At 41.4% G+C, this 20,567-nt stretch overlaps 2 protein-coding genes across 14 annotated transcripts; both read right to left on the bottom strand.

The window, feature by feature from the left end:
- LOC108621485 (uncharacterized) lies at positions 1–4,643 on the bottom strand. The gene is made up of 5 exons (XM_018018807.2): positions 4,251–4,643; positions 3,607–3,756; positions 3,074–3,524; positions 2,835–2,982; positions 1–2,776 (listed from the first exon to the last, which is right to left on the bottom strand). The coding sequence occupies exons 1-5, from the start codon at positions 4,395–4,397 to the stop codon at positions 700–702; spliced, it is 2,973 nt and encodes a 990-aa protein (XP_017874296.1). The 5' UTR covers positions 4,398–4,643; the 3' UTR covers positions 1–699.
- A 204-nt stretch (positions 4,644–4,847) lies between these two features.
- Positions 4,848–20,346, bottom strand: Fas1 (fasciclin 1 Fas1 domain-containing). 13 transcript variants are annotated; one of them, XM_089462651.1, is made up of 17 exons: positions 20,067–20,287; positions 19,118–19,420; positions 15,945–15,983; positions 13,461–13,590; positions 13,218–13,387; positions 12,895–13,125; positions 12,649–12,817; positions 12,427–12,587; positions 9,871–9,879; positions 9,228–9,382; positions 9,080–9,170; positions 8,798–9,018; positions 8,577–8,739; positions 8,370–8,517; positions 8,182–8,217; positions 7,884–8,009; positions 4,848–6,219 (listed from the first exon to the last, which is right to left on the bottom strand). In XM_089462651.1, the coding sequence occupies exons 2-17, from the start codon at positions 19,235–19,237 to the stop codon at positions 6,215–6,217; spliced, it is 1,974 nt and encodes a 657-aa protein (XP_089318777.1). In that variant the 5' UTR covers positions 19,238–19,420; positions 20,067–20,287; the 3' UTR covers positions 4,848–6,214. The 13 variants fall into 13 exon arrangements, with proteins under 13 accessions (XP_089318777.1, XP_089318778.1, XP_089318771.1 ...); XM_089462652.1 differs by lacking the exon at positions 8,182–8,217; XM_089462645.1 differs by lacking the exon at positions 4,848–6,219 and having other exon boundaries at positions 6,886–8,009; positions 20,249–20,346.
- Between the last annotated feature and the right edge of the window lie 221 nt (positions 20,347–20,567).

Here is a 20,567-nt window from a genome sequence, read left to right on the forward strand (position 1 = left end):
TTGTCGGTGATTAAAATAAATTTTATTATTATCATTTGGTGATTTGATTTAAGGCTCTATCTTGTACAACATTCATATACAAATAGACAATGAACAACAAGAATGCCATAATGTTATATATATATATATATATATATATATATATATATATATATATTATATATACAATATATGCCAGTTCGATTTCCTCTCTGCGAGGAATCCTGCGAGCTTTACAGACAAACACGCTTACACACATACAAGACAATGCCAGCTGCGGCTACATAATTATCGCACTAGCAGCTAGATATACAATTCTTCTCTAAAACAATGCTAAAAATGCGCCTTTCGCTTCTCGAGTCGAAGCGTCTAATATTAGCTAAATTGTCAAAAAATAATAAAAATTATATAATTAGGCTAATGGGTTTTCATTGATTAATTAAATTTTTGTTCTTGTTTTTCATTTGGGCTTTGAAGTCGTGTAATACTCAAGTTTTCATCACATTGATATCTATAATGGATATGGGAAAGTACGGATTCGAAAAACATGGGAGTACAGACAATACGTTAAGGACACCAGTGCAGGACATTATATACTACATTAAACATTAAATGAGAAGCCAAGTTAACAGTTAGCGTTAGAGCTAATAACAAACTATTATGCAGAATGTTTGACCAATACAAATCCAATCCGATCCAATACAATTCCATCTATTTGGCTTAGTTCTGCAGTGCAGCACGCAGCAGGCTGTCCAATGTGAATTGGATTGTTCCGTTGGCAGACGCCTGCAGCACGGATGGGGGTTTGGGTAACGCCGGAAACTTTGCGGACGTACCCGCCGACATTGGGGGCTCCATGCTGCTGAGGCACTCCACAACGGTGGCTGGCAAGGGTGAAGCTGGCAATCCAGCATCTGAGTTGGCGGATGTATTTAGGTTCTTGTTCATGCCGTTGCCTTTGCGCGGCGGCGAAGGGGGCGTCAGGTGTAGCCCAGTGCTAATGCCGGGCTTGCCATTGGGCGTCTTCTGTAACGCATCCACTGTCATTTGAGAGTCGGCTCCTGCCTCCGAGGCAACTGCAGCAGTGGCGAATGCATCGACTTCCTGATTTGCAGGAGGCACTTCCGCCGTTTCCGCATTCTGTTGCTGAGCAATGGCATTATTTACTTTGTTCCATAAATTGCTGATGGTCGCATCCTTGCCAGCAGCAGCCGTGCGTTTGGCAATCTTCTCAATAAAGCTCTCGCCGACGCTGCTGACTGGCGTAGTGTCCACCACATTCTGCTGACTGCAATCGCTACGCGTATAGGAAATGAGACGCGGGCGGATTTGCGGTCGCTCGGCGGGTAGCTCCGGAAGTGTGGCAGAGACGGCACGTCCTTCGCTGACGAGCTTCAGCATAATGCGGCGAGTAATGCCCTGAACCAGGGCCTTCTTGTCCTCGGTTATGTAAGGCTCCCATTGTTTAGGCTTTGACTCATCACATGCCACAGTCTGGCCAGGCTGGCGACGCAGCTTAGCTCGCATGGACTCAACAGGAGTCAGCGCACCAGACGGGTCTGGCTTAAAGCTAACAAGATCATAGACAAAATCTTTGTTGACGGCCTTGACGCGTTTGCGTATGGGCCGTTTCTCACCACCGCGCTCCCCGCCCTCTGGTGAATTTTGGGTGCGCGACCTGCGGCGTTTTTTGCTGACCACGGGCTGCTGTAATTGCTCATCTTCGGGCTCCTCCTTGATGACCACGCCGGGCAAAACGGTTGCGGCAAGCGGCGAACTGGGAGCCATTTCAGGCGGTGGATCGGTAACAGTTTTGATACGCTTCAGCCGCTTCTCATAGGTCTTTGGCGCGGGCTTTGGTTCAGCTGCCAGCTCTGGCTCCGCTGACTCCTCCTTATCCAACAGCACAATGTCTCCATCGACATCGTTGCGCGAATACTCGCACTCATGCGTGGATACATACTGCTCGGTCAGCTTCTCGCGATCCCCCTCTATTTTGTGTGTGAACCCCAAGTGGTTTACTATGTCGTAGCGGCGAAAGGCGCGATAGTCGCATATGGTGCAGCCGAACCGGCGTGCCCGATAGTGGAACATAGATATGTGACGCCGCAAGTTGCCGATTGCATTGAATGCCTTATTGCAGATCTTGCAGCGGCAGCGCAGCTGCTTCTCGACTGGCACATTGCGCTTCTTCTTTATTTTCGGCTTTGTTTCATCGTGGGCGGTCTGCTCGTCCAGTTCGCGATCCTCGTGGTCGCCGTGCTCGTCCTCGCTGTTGGATGCCTCATCGCTAGATAAATCGCTCTCCTGGTGCAGCTGCAGTTTGTCCAACGACACGGTCTGCAGTTCCGGTACATATTTATCATTCTGCTCGGCTAGGCCGGCAAACATTTCATTGAGCGTAGCGGGGTCTATGTTCTGCACATCCACTGAAACAGAATTGGGACTCTCCTCGAGCATCTCCTTATTGGAGACGTTTTCTCCATTTGAGTTTGATTTGAGCTTCTTTACGACTGGTGCTGGCTTGGCCAGCGCTTCTTGCTTGGCGCGACAGTTGAGCAGATGCGTAGAGAGTGCAGCACGGCGCTCGAACGACTTCTCGCAGTAAATGCATAAAGACATTATCTTGCGCTGCTCTCCGTTTGCATCTGTATGCTCAGTCGCATGGCCGACCACATCGTCGGACAGTTTCAAGCGCTTCAGCTCACGGCTTGGTCCCTTTGGCTGAACATCGCCCTGCTGCTTACGGCGCTTCAGGATTGTGTTGCGCATCATGCGTATGCGTCGCGTTGGTTTTCTGGGAATACGAAATGATATTTTAGCCATAGTTCAGAATGTACAGCGAGCATACACACTTGTGATCCTTGGAAAGGTGACGGATGACAGCTGCGGCCTGCAAAAAAGTGAGCGAGCAAGCCGGACACTGAAACACAAACGCAGATGATGAATGATGCTTCTGTATGTGCAGCTCGAGTGTCTTTTGCGTCTGAAATGTCAAATTGCCTGCGACATGAAAGAAGAAAGAGCAGAACAAAAAGAGAAGGGAATAAGTGCAAAGCCTACTTGTCAATAATCGTATCATTCGATATATTACATATTTCACAGAAGATGTTTGTTTCTGCTTCGTCGCTGACCGACTGTTCTGGAGTTTCAGCCGAATCGCTGCCACTCGGTCGCTCGTAGTGATTCGTGTTCAAGGCCTTGCCATCGGGTCCCACAATGGTTTGTTCAGGATTGAGCATGTGATGGACCTCGTTCAGCTCTGTTTTAATGCTGTCGTCCTGCTCGACCTTAATCGTCTGGTAGACCGCCTGACTGGATGTGGGCACCGACTCCAGCTGCAGCACTGGCAACAGCTGCTTCCCAGCAGCCGATGGCGCTTTCTCGCGTCGCAAGCGTTCTATGACGCCGCTCAGGTCGCGCATGCTGCCGCGTATGGGACGAGCCTCACGCGGCACTGGCGAACAGCCTGTGCTGCGGCTGCGAAGCATGTGGTCAATATCCTGAGAGGCGGATGCCTGAATGATCATGGTCGAGTTTTGGTCCTGCAAACAAAGTCAGTTAGTACTATATAAAAGCAATCCAATTGGAGTTCTGAATTGGACACTGGCTTTACGGCTAACTCACTGTGTGTCCGGAATTGTGGCTTGTTAAACGCGCACTGACGCAGCAGAAGACGCGTTTATGGCTAATGAAGTTGGCCAAGCTGCGAAACATATTACGGCACACGTTGCACTCATAGATGAGGCTGCACTCTTCGCTGAGCAGACGTCGCACCTGTATGAGGCAATGGGACACGATTTAATGATTGGATTAGGTAACAGGCACACCCATACCCAACCCTGTTCACTCACATACACACATACGCCTACATATACATGGTAATATTAGTACAATGAATGCAGCTAGGGCTCGAATTATTTCAATTGTGTTGTGAGCTTAAAGAGTTGGTTTACAATAATAAGAAAAACATAAATATATATATATACATATATATATTTTTTAAACGTTTCTTTTGTATGGGGAGTCATACAAAATCAAACGCCCAATACATATGTCAATACAAAGAAAGTATTTCCAAGTGACTAAAACATTTAATTATGACTCAAACAGTTGGATTTGGATGGGAGTTGCGGGCGCAAAGGACCTGTCAGCTATTGAGCCTTGATCTCATGCTCATAGAGTTTGTTTATATTACGCCATTTGTGGACCTAGTTGGGTCACGTACGCAGCTCGCCTACACGCTTAGGCCTGTTGGCGCTTCCGCTTACCTCTCTGGTGCCGTTCTCATAAGCACGACGCGCCTCCTCGAAGCCCGTGTGGGCCGTTTGGAGCGGTCGCTGCAACAGGCTTAAGTCGTTGCCATCGTTCTCCATCTTCTGTGTATCCGAATTGCAGCGCGAGTTACGCTTCTTCATGGTTGCGGTCAGTTTATGGTTCCCGCTTGGGAAAACCTACAAAATCTGTTAGTTTCCAACTTAATTGCACTTGTACGCACTCATGTGCAGATTGCACATGCTAATATGTTTTTTTTTTTTAATTAAAATCGGATTTTGTATCCCACTTTAAACCTGCATATTGCACATTTCATTACTATTGCAGTTTTTGCTTATTTTTGTTCTCGCTATATTGAAAGAGAGAATTTCATTCTGTTCTCGCTCGATTGATTTCGATGTTAGCCAACACTGCTTTCTTCGCAACATGCTGCGCTCACGCTGGAAACATTTACAGGCACGACATAACCTATCGATGAGTGCAGCACATAGCAACGCTGGACTGCGCGCGCACTTAAGTGCTGTAAAGTGTTGTGCTGAGTTTTTCAAAAAAGCTGCCACCCAATCCGAATCATATACTTTTCCATTTCCATATATATTTTAGAAGATTTATTCGCTCAAGCTTGTTGTTTGTTGACAATATGTATTGTAATACATTTTATTTATTATTCATTTACTAATGCTAAACAAAGTTAGTGTTTGTTATTATTCATAATAAATAAAATACATAATTTTTTTGAGGTTTGGTTTCCTTCTCTATTTTCATCTTGAGTTTGTTTTTTGTTTATTAAAAAGCGTTTGTCATAAAATAAAGTGGCTAAATATTTGTTTGCACTGCAGTTTACCATAGTTGAAGCTTGTTATGTATATGTATAGGCATAAATATATTGTTATTGTTTTGAAAACTCAATTATTTGTATACATATATATACTTGGAGAGATAATTATGTTTGATTTAGTTACTCGAATTTTGCATCTACATTTACTTTATTATTACTCTTTTAGGGTTTCGTGGTATTTAATTGTATTTTTGAAAATATATGCATTTGGTATTTGGTATTTGGTGTAAATAGCGTGTGGATTCATTAATATTACATCATTTAATTGTGTACATTTATAAGCAGAAATGCTACATATTTATGAATGCATTTATGTATGTATGTAAATATATAATCTGTTACATCTTTATTGAAATACATTATTTGCATTGTAATTAAATGTTAGACGCAATATACGCGCGACAGAAGAACTTGAGTTGACTTGATTCGCTACCGATAAACGTTTGCCTTTAGCAATTTCCATTGGCTGTTGTTGTTGTTGTTTTTTTTTTGTGTTTTTTTTTTGTTTTTGATGAGTAAATTTGTATAAAGGTTAAGGTAATGCGTTTATCTTTAGTAAGGCACTAGTCACACGCTAGGCAGCCAACTCTCTCGCGCTGAATCATCATCGATTAGAGTCTGGGCCCGCTGCTTACCGTGTAACTACTGACTACGACATACAAATCCCTCTTCCGTATTCCGACCAAAGTTTAAAGCTTTTACGTGTACAATTAGATTTAGCGTATTCTTTACATTTAGTTTTTACTTGTAGTTCATTTTTTTCAATTTCTTTAGCTACACTGACGAACTAAACTGTTCTGCAAAACAAGCAACGATGCCTACTAAAGATATTATGGAGGAGGGTCTGGAGGATCAATCTCGATATGGAGGGATTAGCCACTATTTGACTATAGTTCATTATTTATATTTTAGATAATATGGATGCATTGGGGCTTGTCTTGTTGGTAGGTTGACGATTTTGTGTGTACGTTGAGGCTGAGGCTGATAGTTTACTGTATTTGTTGACGTGGTTAACACAGGATATTATTATCATTATCATTATCAATATCATTATTATAATTCACTTGTTTCGCACTCTTCGCACAGACAGAGAGTGAGAGATAGAGGCTAGTTATACAATATCTAACCTATATTGTTATATGTAGCATCATTGGGGGAGAGATAGAGAAAAAGAGGAAAGAAAGTTTTTATAGTTAGCGCTTGAACTTTCTTAGTACAATTGATTTTTTAGTTTCTTTTGATTACTGCCCCATGACAGACTATAGCTAGGTTTAATTTTAACATATCAGTTACATACAAATTGGGGGGAAATGCAACTGCAGAGGCTGGCCATATTGCTATGAACTTGTCCAGACATCCTTTGCAACTCTTATGCGCAAGCAACTATGTTAAAATGTTGTATCAAAATCCTCTTTTAGAATGTCATGTGCACGTTCCATGTGTTCAATGTCAATGTATGTGTTTGTCTGTGTGTTTGTGTAATGCGCAATGCTTTATAAGCTACTCTCAGCTACATACATACGTAAAGGGTATGCATGAGTTCATAGTCCATAGCTAGCTTCGATTGCAATTGCCATTGTATATATATAATTGTGTGTGTGTGTGTGCATGATGGGTGTGTCTGGGAGCACATGCATAGCAGGACTAACAACTAGATACATAAGTGCAGGATGGCTACTACTCAACTTTAGCTTCTAATATATACTATATTTAGGCATACAATTTAACCTAGATAGACATGGATGCTTGCTTAAAATTTAAAATCTTGTTTGTTTTATCATAATTCAATTAAATTAAAAGTTTCTTTTAGGTTTATTATAAAATTTCACATTGTTTAAAAAGGTTGTCATGATTTTTCGTTCTGTTACATGTTATAAATGTTGTGTATTGTTTATGTTGTGTATGCTTGTTGCGAGAATGCGTAATGCGCTTATTGCTTTCGCTCTGACATGTACAATGAGATTCGCATTTTACTTACATAAGGTTAACTCATAGAACAAATCATAAATTAGACATTAACTAAAACATAAACTGACAATAAAATGTACACTTAAAATCAAACATAATCGAATTAAAACTTAGAACTTAGCGAGCAAGGAGATATTTAAACTGAACTTAAACCATAATCAGATATATGTATATGTGTATGTGTGTGTGTATGTGTATGTCGAACATAGGCATAAAATTTAATTAAGAATAGTTGTATATTTCATATGATACATAAGGCCTTAGTAGGGATGTTATCGAATTCAATTCTTAAAATGTACATCAAATTGTTTTCATATAACGCTCTGCCAAACTGGAAAGCCAATCCGGTGAAGATTCATTTTGGGTGTTTCGTATGGAGGTGGAGGATGTGGCTAGTGAGCGTGCCTTTTTATATGCTGTGAGGCGTGTTCCTTGTGACACATATAATACAGTTCATCATATATGAATATATGCTTGTATGTATGTATGTGTGTAGGTATATATTTATAGAAATATATATTTATATATGCACGCAAGTATTAACAACATGTGCTAAACATATGCAATATTTTTATATTAGTTTGGTATCGTTTTAGTTTTCGAATTGTCTTGTTGCTGTTGTTGTTGTTGTTGCTGTTTGTTTGTTGTTGAATTGTTTTGATTACGACTGTATTGTTTTGTTTTTTTTTTTGCATATTTCGAAATTTTTCAATTTTTATACATTATGAATAATGCGTTTTGGTTTAGTTCAAGAACTTTGCTACTGTTATCATTATGAGGTTGGCCAACATGATGCAAATGCTTGATTCTGGCATATAGCTACCTCCGCTAACAACAATGTCTTTCTCCTCCAGCAACGGGTAGTCGATGACATGTATGATGCCATTGGTGCACTCAACGTCCGGCCGATACACATTTATCTTCTTGTAATTCCACGTGATCACATACCCTGCAATTAGATTATGAAGAGTGTTAGGAATATTTGATTCATATTCGGACTAAAACTCTAAGGGATATGCTCTGGAGCATACGGTGAGAGTTATGTTATGCTTGGAATGGAGCCATTTTCGATGGCTGTGGTGGGTGGCTAGTGCGATTGGTTGACTAACTGCAACACTCACCAGTCCATTCGTGACTAGCATACTCATCATGTAGATCTTTTACATATATTGATTTGGAGTTGGTTAAATACAAAGCATGAGATTTTGGTAAAGTCGAAGAGAAACAACATAAGTTAGTACAGATTATGGTACCAATAGCATCGAATCGAAATGGGTGCCCTAGGTGGTTACAATTAAATAACACTTACGTCCAGCCTCCTCAGTGACCTTCATTTTGAGTGAATCGCGGAATGTGGGCAACACCACATTGTCGGTAGTCAGGGACATTTGAGCCAGATCTTTCATGGTAAACACATGATCCGCAATGACCAGGTGACGTTCCAAAATGTATTTTGACTGTGAAGAGAATACGAATTGTAAAATGTGCAAATGTCGAATTAAATATGAATATTCACATGATATGCAAAGTCGCGCATGAAGAGCTTCTTGTGAGCCGAGGGATAGTCCAGTTCAGTCTTCTGCCAGCCCTTATCGCGGGGCACGAAGAACGTGTACCGACGCTGGGTATTATTCAGCTGATCGTTAAAGTTCGAGAATTGACCCATTCGGTAAGTATCACTGTGGGAACAACAGAATTAGTAACAGAAGTAAACAGCGGGCAGTTTTCATAGGCTACCTCATCATGGGGTCGGTTTCCAGCTTGCCCAGCACTGTGGTGTGGGGCACGCCCAACACGTGGTCAATGATGTGGACATAACCGTTGGTTTGAGCAACATCTGCCTGCAGGATGGTGGCATTAACGCCGCCGCCTTCAACAGTGATCTTGGCATCAGCGCCTTCGCCGATGATGTTAAAGTACAGGAACGTTCTATTATTCACGGTGGGCACCTGAGCGATCTGGAAGCAAGAATATGAGCTTAATGTGTGAGTTTAAATATGATTTCGAGCAGATTATTACCATATTTGCATTCTTTTGCCTGATCTTCTCGACGTTCAAGCGCTCCTTGATGATGTGCATGTTGAGAATATCAGTCATCCTCTTGCGATCTCTGTGAATAACAGCTGTCGTTTATATTTGATCTCATCTGAACAATCTATCAACTCACCTAACAATATTGTCAATGGAGGAAGTATTCCAAGCTTCATTGCTGGGCGCCAAAATCGTTACTTCAGACAGATTGTTAATGCCATCCAGCACCGCGCCGCCAGAGTCCATGATCACCTCCAGGAACTTGCGCAATGCTCCGTTCTCCCCGTTGTCCTTTAAAATAGAAACGTATTGGTCAGGACTAAGTGTGATTAAATACTTATATATTAATATATACAATTATCTTTGAAGTGGGGCTTAGCAATGCGTGTACATTTATAATGGATTTTACAAAACATCAAACATCTATATATCTCTGATATGATTGCATTTATATTAATAAGATAAGCTTTACATAGAATAAGAAAGAGATTAATGATCCCTATTAGTTCCATTCAGAACTTGTGATAATCTAAGCAATTGTTGCATAACTGATGAAATTCTTGGTGTGTTTGACTCGAATCAAGAGGATTAAAGATCAGCTCTTGATTTGATAATACACATTCGCTGGTTATGATGAGAGGCATGAGAAATAAAACGTTTCAATTGAAATTTGTGACCAGGCGGCGATTGGTGGTGTGTGGCTACTGGCTACTGGGTGAGGTCCATGGGCAAGCTGATGAGTGTTGTGGTTCAATTGATTGTGTTATACAATTACTTACGTTCACAAACTAAATCGGTACAATCATTGTACAACGGTTGGAAGTAGTAGTAGTAGTAGTAGTAGAAAGAGCGTTATAAATTCATATTCAATGTTAAAAATTGAACAAATGTCATAAATATTGTGTGGGTGTGTGTCGTTAGGTACACGTTAACGAGTATTTTTCAGGTTCCGCGCAGTGTGGAAGTTCCGCCACCGAGTTGAAAAATTGTTTGAAATAAAGTATTAGGGAAATAGAATTTATTCACTTTGTTTACTTTTGCGGAGTTGCGTTAATAGTAGGTAGATTGAAATTTCGATTTTGCAAGCATACTCTTATACCTTAAGTAAACGTTTCTCAAATAAAAATACAAATAAAAAGGCAACAACTAAAATCGTACTTCTAATTTGCATTGTAATTTAGCGTAGCATGCAGTCATATTTTGGAGTCTGTTGCGATTGTCACCAAATTTGTTATGCAGATTAAGATCTCAACATCTCTTTACGAAGACATCAAGTATTTTTACGCTTGATCAAAATGATCTGTCGTTCTGGTTTGCGTAAACACCCTATATAAAACTAGCTTAGCTCAGCGTTTTTTATTAGAGATCTGTATATTCGGCTTAAGGGGCAAACCATAAGAGATTGAATTACTTGGCTTATGAAAAGTTGCTCTATTTTATATTCTGAAAACTTAAGAAATCACAAACTTAGTTACTTATTATGTTCCTAAACCATATGCTAGCAACAAGCAATCAATCCTCGACTTGTCGAAGATATTTTTCCTTATCTAAATAGAGATGTCAAACTGTAAAACACATGCATAATTAAAATTGAAAATAATATTGAACTATGTCTGTTTTTACTGTTTACTTGCTTCTTGCATTTGAAAACATGCTGAGATAACGTGCTCCTATATAATCAATTATACAAAAATGATAAACAAATGAATATTAAATTACGAACTGTAAACTGTATAGTACAAGTAACGGTACATAAATATATATGTATCTGTATAGCTAACTGCAAAAAGAGTTGTTTACCTTGAACGACTGCGAAATGTTCAGATTTCAATTAGCGAGCGATATGGGATTTGCATGTACGAGAAACAGAATATAGATCAGTCGGTCAGTATGGCGAATATGAGGAATGAGGAGTGCTTGTTACAACAGAACGCAAAACAAACAGTTAGAAATGTATTAAATAATAAACAGTAAGATGAGCCGACATTGATTTGATTTCGAATGCAGAACAATGTATATAATGTATTATGCATATCGGATTATGACGGCGATCTCACATGAACGAGATGCGTCTACGGCTAGAGGAACTCAACATAATATTACGTTCAAAGCATGCCGACTGAGCGATAGATCGGGCGAGCTGAGAGCTGATATACGAGTATATAGTATGATTTGCTATGAATGGAGAAATGCTAAAGCCAATTAAGGACACTTTACAAGGACAGAGCGTGGTTCACCAATGCACTGGATCGAAAAATATGCAGGAACTGTGAATGAAGTTTTTTATGAGAAAACATTTTTAAAAATTTATTGCTAACTTGCGTAAGTGCAAGCAAAGCTTTAAAAATTTGCACTGTGCCAATTAATTATTTTGCAATTTTGATTATCAAATAACAGCAATTTGCTTGCAATTGTCGCTGAATAGAATTTTGGGAACTTTGGAGCTGCAGTTCGAAGACAAAGCATTTGAAATGAAATTAATTTTGATAGCTGAGCCAATCAACGCCTTGGAAATTGCAGCTCTTGTAGATTTTGATTTCATGATTTTATAATATAGAAGATAACAATTTGGTTAATTACATTAAATACATTGCTTTTCATTTTTTTGGTTGATTGATTGTTGGCAATACTTACATTACACCCAAAATTTTTTTAAAATAAAATTTGTACTTTAAAAATTATTTTAAAATAAAATTTTGCTATGATTCTACATGAAACCGAATCAATTCATTTTACGTGCAAAATCTGTTCCGACATTCATGTCGAGAACAAAACTTTACACTAATCTCTAGACCTCGGAAATAATCTTAGCAATTCAGTTTTATGTAAAATCAGACTTTGGGCTTTCAATTTGGCAAGTGTAGCTATTGAGTTTTTGGGATCAAGCGTTGCCTTGTAATTTATATACATACGTATGTGTGTGTGTGTGTGTGTGTGTGTGTATGCGTGTCTATTGTTAATGTCAAGTTTATGTCGCTATTTGATACTTTTGTTTTGACTTTGCATATAGAAGAACGCTAGAAATGTGAGGCTCTCAAGCAGACGCATGCCACTTATTCCTGAGGAGCGCAGCTCAGCTAAATGCAAAGTATTATAGCGTATATATATATATGTATGTGTGTGTATGTGATTGCACTGTATTTATGTGTCTGTGCGCTTAAGCGTTTGCTGAGGCAGCTGGCACATGCAGCCACCCAGAGCTGAGTGATGAGCCAATCAAAATGCCAAGCCTTATCGCCAGTCATGGCCACTGTCTATTTATTATTATTATTACTATCTGTGTGGGTGTACGTATCTCTGTTTGGTATTTGCGACTGGGTGCTACGCCCACCTACCTGTAGAAATTGTGTGACGGTCGTATCGATGATCATGAGCGGGCGACGAATCAAATGGATGACACCGTTTTTCACGGGTATATTGGCCTTGACAATCTCAGACAGGACCACGCCCTCCGGATGCTTGGCATCGCCGACAATTGTATTGGACTTGACATACACTAAACACAGAGAATGACATGAATGAGGGATAAGAACATCTCCGGCAATTATCTGTCTTACTTTTGCCGTCCTTTTGCTTGAAGAAGCTTACGGTGACCTTCAGTTGATCCTCAAAGGCAGCGGAAGTCTTGGGCTCGTCGTGTTGCGAGGCGGCAGTGAAAATGACAGTGTTCGGTATAACGTGACCGTCGATGACCTTGCCATCCACCAAACTGCTGCGGGTCGTTATCTACATGAAAGATAATAATACAAACGATGAACTGAATAATTGAGCAGGCAAATATATTGTCTGATGTTTGCACTCACCTTGAAGCCCTCGTCCACGGGCAGCAGGAAGGTGTGCGCTCCCGGCGCATTATACAGCGACTCCTTCTTCATCAGCGCCAGCTGGGAGCGATAGGTGCGCAGTTTGTTGTCGCCGACACTCAGCTGATCGGCCTTTTGTATAAATTGCAGGGCATCGAGATTATTGATTTCTGTCTTGGCAGTTGGCAGCGCAGTGAGTGGTTCCAGGACCTCGTCAATAATGTGCATGACCTGCGCAATATATTAGTCATATTTTTAAGTATTTAGTATATATGCATGCATTGCCATTGCGTAAATATTCAATCGAAAGCCTGGTCACTGACCTGACGCTTGCCCTCGCGGTTTGTCAGCTCGACGCTGAGCGAGGGTATGATGCGGGCATTGTTCACATAGATGTCACCATTGCGGCTCTTTGTTATGTAGAGCGGCGGATTCCCTTCCATGTCCGATGACACGGTCTTTTCCAGTTGATCTTTACTGAACGCCGCCGTGGCTAAACGTGGGAAAAGGGCATTTTAATTAAATAATTCAGATGAATCATGATTGCATGCTACGCAAATACTCACTGATGTGATAGAGGACATGGGTGGGACCCTTGTGGCGCTGGAAGGCTTCGTTAGTGGGCACAAAGATGGTGCAGGAGCGCAGCGAGAGCGTCGCATTGGCAACAGGATTCTGCTCCAGCAGACTATAGAACTGTAAGCATAAATAATTGTACATGTGTTAGTGTGCATATTAAGTTTTGTAGGACAGTGTTGTTAGCATGCTTTGAAAATATTGAACCAAACGAAATCATGCATTGGGGGGAGAGACTAAGAGCGAGTGAGAGAGAGAGAGAGAGAGAGAGAGAGAGAGAGAGAGAGAGAGAGGGAAACGACGACTGCCTTTTGGCGAACTAACGACCTGTGTGCCATTTTATTTGCAATTCCATGGCAACGTCAAACAACTGGTAAAACTATGCAGAGCCTGGTCGCCCAGCAAAAGGTTTATTGAACCAATTACGTAAGCAGGCGCAGCTCGATGTGGCCCATTTGGCCATTTCAATAATAAACTGCATGTATCCTAAATTGTCATGTGTCATTATCGAGCGCCTGATGTCGATCGGGACACACACTGGCAGTGGCGGTGTCACATGATGGAAATGCATTTTCCAGGCGCAGCTACCCTACATAACAGACGCTGACCCTTTTGGGCCAGCTACCACCTGCCTGGCGACACATGCGACCGCACACTTTGCGGCTTCCCAATGTGGCACCGCCAGCACCCACCACCGCCATTAGCAGCAGCTCCGCTTTGCATCGACACGCCTCGGTGCACATTCTCAGCCAGCTTTATGAGTATGTACGATATGTAGCTCACTTTTTTTCAAATTGACCGTCTCTCTTTAGGTGCTTGTGTGTGTGCGTGTGCATGTGTATGCGTGTGCATGTCCTGCACCTTTTTTCGTCTCACACATTATGCTTTGTTTTGGTGTTTTTTGTCCTTTCGTAGTCGGTGAGTCACGTCAATTCTATTTGAAAGGCTGCTCGACAACGCTCGACGACCCTCGACTCGCCGCTCACCGCTCGCAGCTCGTTCCTTGGTTTTGGCTGCGCCATCACAGGACTTTTTAGTAATTGGAGACGCCAGTTGTCGCTCTCGCTGTCGCTGTCCTTATCGTCCTGCATTGTTATCGCCGCAATTTAGTTGCTTGGTTTCCATTTCGCTTTCTAAATGCTTTCCTCTATCTCTTCTTGCTCCCCGGTTTGGTTGGCTGCCAGAGAATGCGCTTATTGGTTAAGTGAACTGTGGCTAGCCGGGACGGGATACCGCCATGGGGTCAATCTGATTCCCGGCTAAGTGCGCTTAAATGTTCCCTCTACAGCTTAAAGCCAATCGAGTGTAAGGACGGATGGCATAAAATAAACTTTGGCTTAAACTGCATATTAAATGAGTTGATTTGTGGATTACTCACGAACTGCTAATCTAAGCTTATCTTATGCATATTATTTACTAAATTATAGAACATATATATTTACAGTTACTTCTAAATAAATTATGCTATGTTTAAGAAACATTAAAGAACGAATCATTGAAATTAACATTAACAATGAATCTACTTTAACATGTGATAGCACATACATACATATATACACAAATTTACTAAGAGGTATTATCTCTAATGAGACATTTAACTGACTGAATTGTGTGAATAAACCATTAATAACATTGAAATACCGAAAAGTACTTTAAAGGCTGCTAATGAAACTTGAATAGAATCCCTGATTGGGGTTGCTCATGTGACCGATAGGGCAATCCAGTTGCAATTACTTATTTGCATGAATTGGAAACATAATCAAGTGCTAGCCAGATCAATCTATATGGCTTTCAACGATATAATCCTGTCAACCGAGCTGTCAGCGTCCAGTCATTGCTCCCCTGGGTGTACAAACAACTGTCAACTGTAATTCATTATCAACTCCCATTGCCAAAACATTTTCAAGAGCGTGGCACACACACACACACACACACTATTACACTGATAATGCCAACTTTTCTTAAATGGCGCTAGTTCTCATATTTATGTAGATGAGGGAAAACACCCTTCGAGTAGAGCTTGACTGTTACAAAAACTGCATTTGATTTTCATGCGCAGCTCGCAGTGCCAATGAACTCTGCCTAGCAAAGAGAGAGGAGACTGGAGAGAGAGAGAGAGAGAGAGAGAGAGTGAGACAGAGAGAGTGGAAGTGGTAGCTGGCACAGCACAGCGTAGCACCCTCTGCCCTGCCCACTCCAGCTGAAGTCAAGGGCATCGTGAGTCAGAGCGCCAGACGGCGGTGCAAACAAATTCGGCTAATGCAGCCAGAGTGCTGGTCATTGGCAACCCCTGGCAAGGGCCAAGGGATGGGCGACGGTGACGCCCACTCAGAGGCAGGGACAACCCTTGTTTCAAGTTTATTAACGAAATTAAGGCAAAAACATGTAACGGCTTTTTCTCTTTTACATTTCTAAAGATAACAGTTGTTGTAGTAAGTGTTGTTGTGGTTGTTGTTGTTGTTGTTGCAGCTTACCCTAACTGGCATAAGGCGCTTGAAGCTTTTGGCAGTGCTCTGAAAGAGATAGAGAAAGAGAAAGAAGAAAGAAAGAGAGAACCGCTTGCAGTTCAAATTTTGTTTCGCAACTCGCATTGTGTGTGTGTGTGTGTGTGTGTTTTAGCCAAATTTATGAAATCTGTCCTAGACAAGGAATCAAATAATCTACTATTACGGGGGCATGTGTATGTATGTATATGTCTGCATATTTATGTATGTGTATGTGTGTGTGTGTTGGCAATATTTAAATAGGGGCGTGGCATATAGTTGGACGTCTGCTAATGGAGTCATTGCTACATACAAAACGGGACAAAACAAAAGCCGGTTCAAAGAGCTATCGGCCTTACTCCCAACGACTGTTCTAAGAGCCACAATCCATAGCCCGATGTTGTGTGGACTATAACTGATGCATTCAAGTTAGAAATATGATAGCCAACTATATGAATCCAAATTTTGTATCTACGGTTCGTATAATAGCAATACCATATATGGTATTTACATATCTATTCTAATATACATATTGATTGATTGGACTGCTACAAACATGGCCGACAAATCAAACTTATGGACGATTAGGGGTCGCATATGTCTCCTTTTGTGCGTGTCGCCTGACCAGCTTCCTGAGCAGCCGATGATCATAATCAGCCATCAGCTGCAGCCGTTGCATAGCGGGTGTTTCTGTACTCGACTTTAATTGGTACAAATTATGCATACATGTATGCATGTATGTACATACATGAGCACATGTTGAAGTTTTTGGTATATAATTGTTTCAATCCCCTCGAGTTATGTCTTAATTGGTGTTGAAACAGCGGCCAGAGTGAGAGAGCTGTTGTCAGTGGTGGAGGAGGGTAGCTCCGTTCGGGAGCTGCATCAGTCGTCAGTTGGATGGATCTCTAATGCATCTCGCACAGATCTTTAAGTAATTGTGCATGTGTATGCGCGTTTCCATAGGCTCCATTAAGGTCACTCGCTCATTCACGTTCAGCGCTCTGTAATAGTTTTATTCATATTCGTATTCGTGTTCGTATTTGTATTCGTATTCGTCTTCGTAGAATAAGAAGCTCATATAACGTTGCAAGCCGCTACATATCACGCGCCGCGCCATAGATTGTATAAGTATTGTAATCTTAAATTAAATTTAATTGAATTCGATGCTGTCGTTGATGGTCCAGTTGATGTGCATATATGTATATGTGTTTGTGTCTGTGCCTAGGTCGTTCAGCGCTATTGAGCATACGCCGCCCACACACAAACACACAAACAAACACATGGCACAAGCGTGCCCCAGCCGTTCTCAGTCAAAGGTTAGAAATTAAAATGAGAATGAGAATGAGAATGATAAATATAAATGCAATGTGCAGCAAGATGACGTCGCAACGTCACGAGCCGCACACTCAGGACAGGAAGCTTGAGGTCAGCCCAGGAGGTCAACCGTACAACGCCCGCACATAGCGGGCAGAGCGGCACAGAGTGCGGGATCTCGAGCTACCACAGATGTGCTCTGCCATTCACATGCGACTCATCCTTAATGAGTTTCGATGGAAACTGCTCGCGAGTCTGTCGCACATTTCTCTGGGATGCGATGAAATTTGTAATTATAATAATAGCTTCATGTTTATTACGAAAATATACTCGAAAATTGTATGGATCTATTCAAGGCGTGAACAACATGATTGAAAGAGGCTGTCGAAAAAAGTGTAATATTTCGTGTGCAAATAATAATTATGATCTTACAGATTAAAGAAACTTTAAAGCAAAACTTAATTACGTGGTAATCGATTGCATGATTTATTATTTAAAATCTACATTATAGAACATAAGAAATTGAGAATCAAATATCTCACATACCTATCGCTATATCTCAGAACTAATAGATCTTGATGAGAGCTATAACGATATAGGTATCTGAAATAGGTCTCGCTTAAAATCCGTAACTTTTCAGGAAAGCAAAAGTATTAAATGTGAATTTTCTGGCTGAAGATGTTTTCTTATATATGATGTATGTAGAGGACTTTGACAATTGCACAGTATCCGACTTGCAACAAGATGATGCCGCTAACCACCCATCAACACGCTCTGTTTGGCTGTAGCTGTCGCCTCTACACTGGTTACCCCACATATGTACGTTGGCGACACAGATGTACATAAGGTAACAATTGCCAGGTAACGGCAAAGGTACTGCATATATCATTTCATTGTGGCGACAATTACAGGTGAGGCAGCTCTCGGTGAGCAGCTCGCACGCTTTCTTTTCAATTGTGAAACTAAGTTTTGCTGCTTGCTTTTCAAAATGCTCGCTGGCTAGCAACTATTTTTGGGCATTAAATGGTTAACAGAGTAGAACGCCAGACGGACGGACAGTTGCTGTTGTTGTTTTTGTTATCGTAGTTGTTGTTTTAGGTTGGCAACCTTTAATGGCTTCTGACTTTTTACACTTTTATGTGTTGCCCATATGCCTGTGTTGAAGGTGTAAAAAGGCAAACATAAATATGTAGGTAGAAAACTGTTATGCTCTGTCGACGGCAATGGCCGGGTCCCGCTTGGGCGTGTTGTTGCTTTTGCATAACTTATTTAGTTTTTATTTTTATTATTTTTTCATATAATGGGCTCAGCATGCATACGAAATGTGGTCGCATTCGGACTTTGCTCTAGCTGCGCCGCGTCCTAACGTGGATTTTGGGTAAGCATCGATTTTTCACCAGCAACAACAAGTGTAAATGCTAAAGGTCAAGGACGTGCGAGAAGAAGCAGCCAGCAAGCAGCTGCGACTCATAGCTACCTGTGTGGGTGCACTTCTGTCTCTCTCTCTCTCCCTCTCTCTCTCTCTTATGCTCTTGCTTCTCTTTCCGCTTATCAACTCTCTTTGCCCAAGGATTTTCATTTCAAGGACAATCGCCGATAGGCTTGACCAAATGTCACCAAGGTGTATCTGTGTGTGTGCGTGTGTTGGCCAACAACTAATTGCATTGCATGACTAAGGTGTACAAGTGTGCATGCGTGCATGTGTGTGTGTTTGTGTGTGTCAAAGTGTATGTGCCTACGTGTAAACAACTTGAGATACGCCTAAGAAACAGCTGGTTAAGCACCTACAGAAATGTGTTCTCTATGCTGGGCTGAATAATAACTGTGTGGTTTGCATACTGACTCACCTGTGAAAGTTCCGAATCATCGCGCAGTTTGTCCGCCAAATCGGCGGCAGCTGCATGCGTTGTGTAGCAGCAGAGCAGCAGCAGCGCAGCTAATGCGCTCGGTCCACGGCCTACAATCATTTTACAACACTCGCGCACTTGTTATTCTCTTTCTTTCTTTTTATTTTTTGCTTGCTGAAACGACGCAACAGCGACGACAACGACGACGACGACGGAGACAGCGGCAGCGGCTTCAACGGCGACTTTTGAGGGTTGGCAGTATTTGTTACTGTATTGGTGAGCGCGCGTCTATGCGATAAATATCTGCAATTTAAGCGCAAAGAACACACATAAATAGATACATATATAATCAATGGCAGCAAAGAACCCCTCCTCTCCACAACCCTCACATAAACAACCAAATGGTACGCACTTCTGCAGTGCTCACAAAAAAATCGTTGGCTCGGCTTTTAAAATTGCACTCCCTCACACTGTCACACTCACTCGCACACACACGCAGGCAATCCAATACCGTTATGTCACATAAGCAGCACAACAGCAGTCCAAGAAGCAAAAATAACTAAAAAACTCAAGAGGGAAAGCTTAGCTGCGCTTATTGTTGTATGTTGTTGCTACTGGTTATTTGTTGTTGTCTTTTTGCTTGCTTCTATTTTTTTATACACATTCCGTTTATGTATGGTCATTGTTCTCAACTGGGAACGTTTCTATTGCCGCTGTACGCTTTTTGCTGACGTTTGCGGCTCTCGTTCTAACAGCTCAAGGAGAAGTTCTTAAAAAAAATAAAGCTAAGCCAAACCATGCCAAGCCACTGCAGTGGGCACTAACTAAATTATGCAATGCGCCTCCGGGCAACCGTTGCCTGCCGCGTAACACTTTTTGGCGTCTGCAAGTGAGTCGACCTTTTCTCTTCTCTTGTACTAGCAGATATTGGCAATCAATAGTTACGTACATACGCTTACACCACTTATTTTGCACTTCTTTTATACATATACAATTATATTGGGAGCACTAGCAGAAAATCTATACAAAGCGCAGCAGCAGCAGCAATGCTCGGATTTGAGCAGTGCCAAATTCCCACTGAAGCCACCACAGCAGTCAATACAACCAAACAATACCGAGACAATTACGTACGCCACGCTTCAACGTTTCGATGCAACTAAGCCGAGAACAGGTTTCAAGCACTGTTAAAAGACACTCAATCGTTTGATTCAAGAGAGGGCGGCGCACACATTAACAGACCTACAAGTTGTCTGCTGTGAGTGCTGTTATTGTGCTGTTGCACTCATTGTGGACTGTTACTCGTTTTGAATATTAACTGACACAGTAGTAATCGATGTTTGAATTAAGTCGACAGTTATTAAAGTATTTTAAATGACTTGAATTTAATCCTATTATTAAATACACAAATTATATAAATTGATAACTTTCATGTTAAAAAGACCCAGAAAAC

Source organism: Drosophila arizonae, chromosome 2, assembly GCF_054131065.1.
Source record: "Drosophila arizonae isolate 15081-1271.41 chromosome 2, UAZ_ARI_1.0, whole genome shotgun sequence".
Taxonomy (NCBI): Eukaryota; Metazoa; Arthropoda; class Insecta; order Diptera; family Drosophilidae; genus Drosophila; species Drosophila arizonae.

Coding starts and splice junctions, on each gene's coding strand:
- Fas1 (XM_089462645.1), bottom strand. CDS start 19,237: ATGATTGTAGGCCGTGGACCGAGCGCATTAGCTGCGCTGCTGCTGCTC. Junction 13,126..13,217: donor ACCGCGAGGGCAAGCGTCAG/GTCAGTGACCAG, acceptor TATATTGCGCAG/GTCATGCACATTATTGACGA. Junction 12,588..12,648: donor CAAGCAAAAGGACGGCAAAA/GTAAGACAGATA, acceptor CTCTGTGTTTAG/TGTATGTCAAGTCCAATACA.
- LOC108621485 (XM_018018807.2), bottom strand. CDS start 4,397: ATGAAGAAGCGTAACTCGCGCTGCAATTCGGATACACAGAAGATGGAG. Junction 3,525..3,606: donor GCCACAATTCCGGACACACA/GTGAGTTAGCCG, acceptor CTTTGTTTGCAG/GACCAAAACTCGACCATGAT. Junction 2,983..3,073: donor AAACATCTTCTGTGAAATAT/GTAATATATCGA, acceptor TTCATGTCGCAG/GCAATTTGACATTTCAGACG.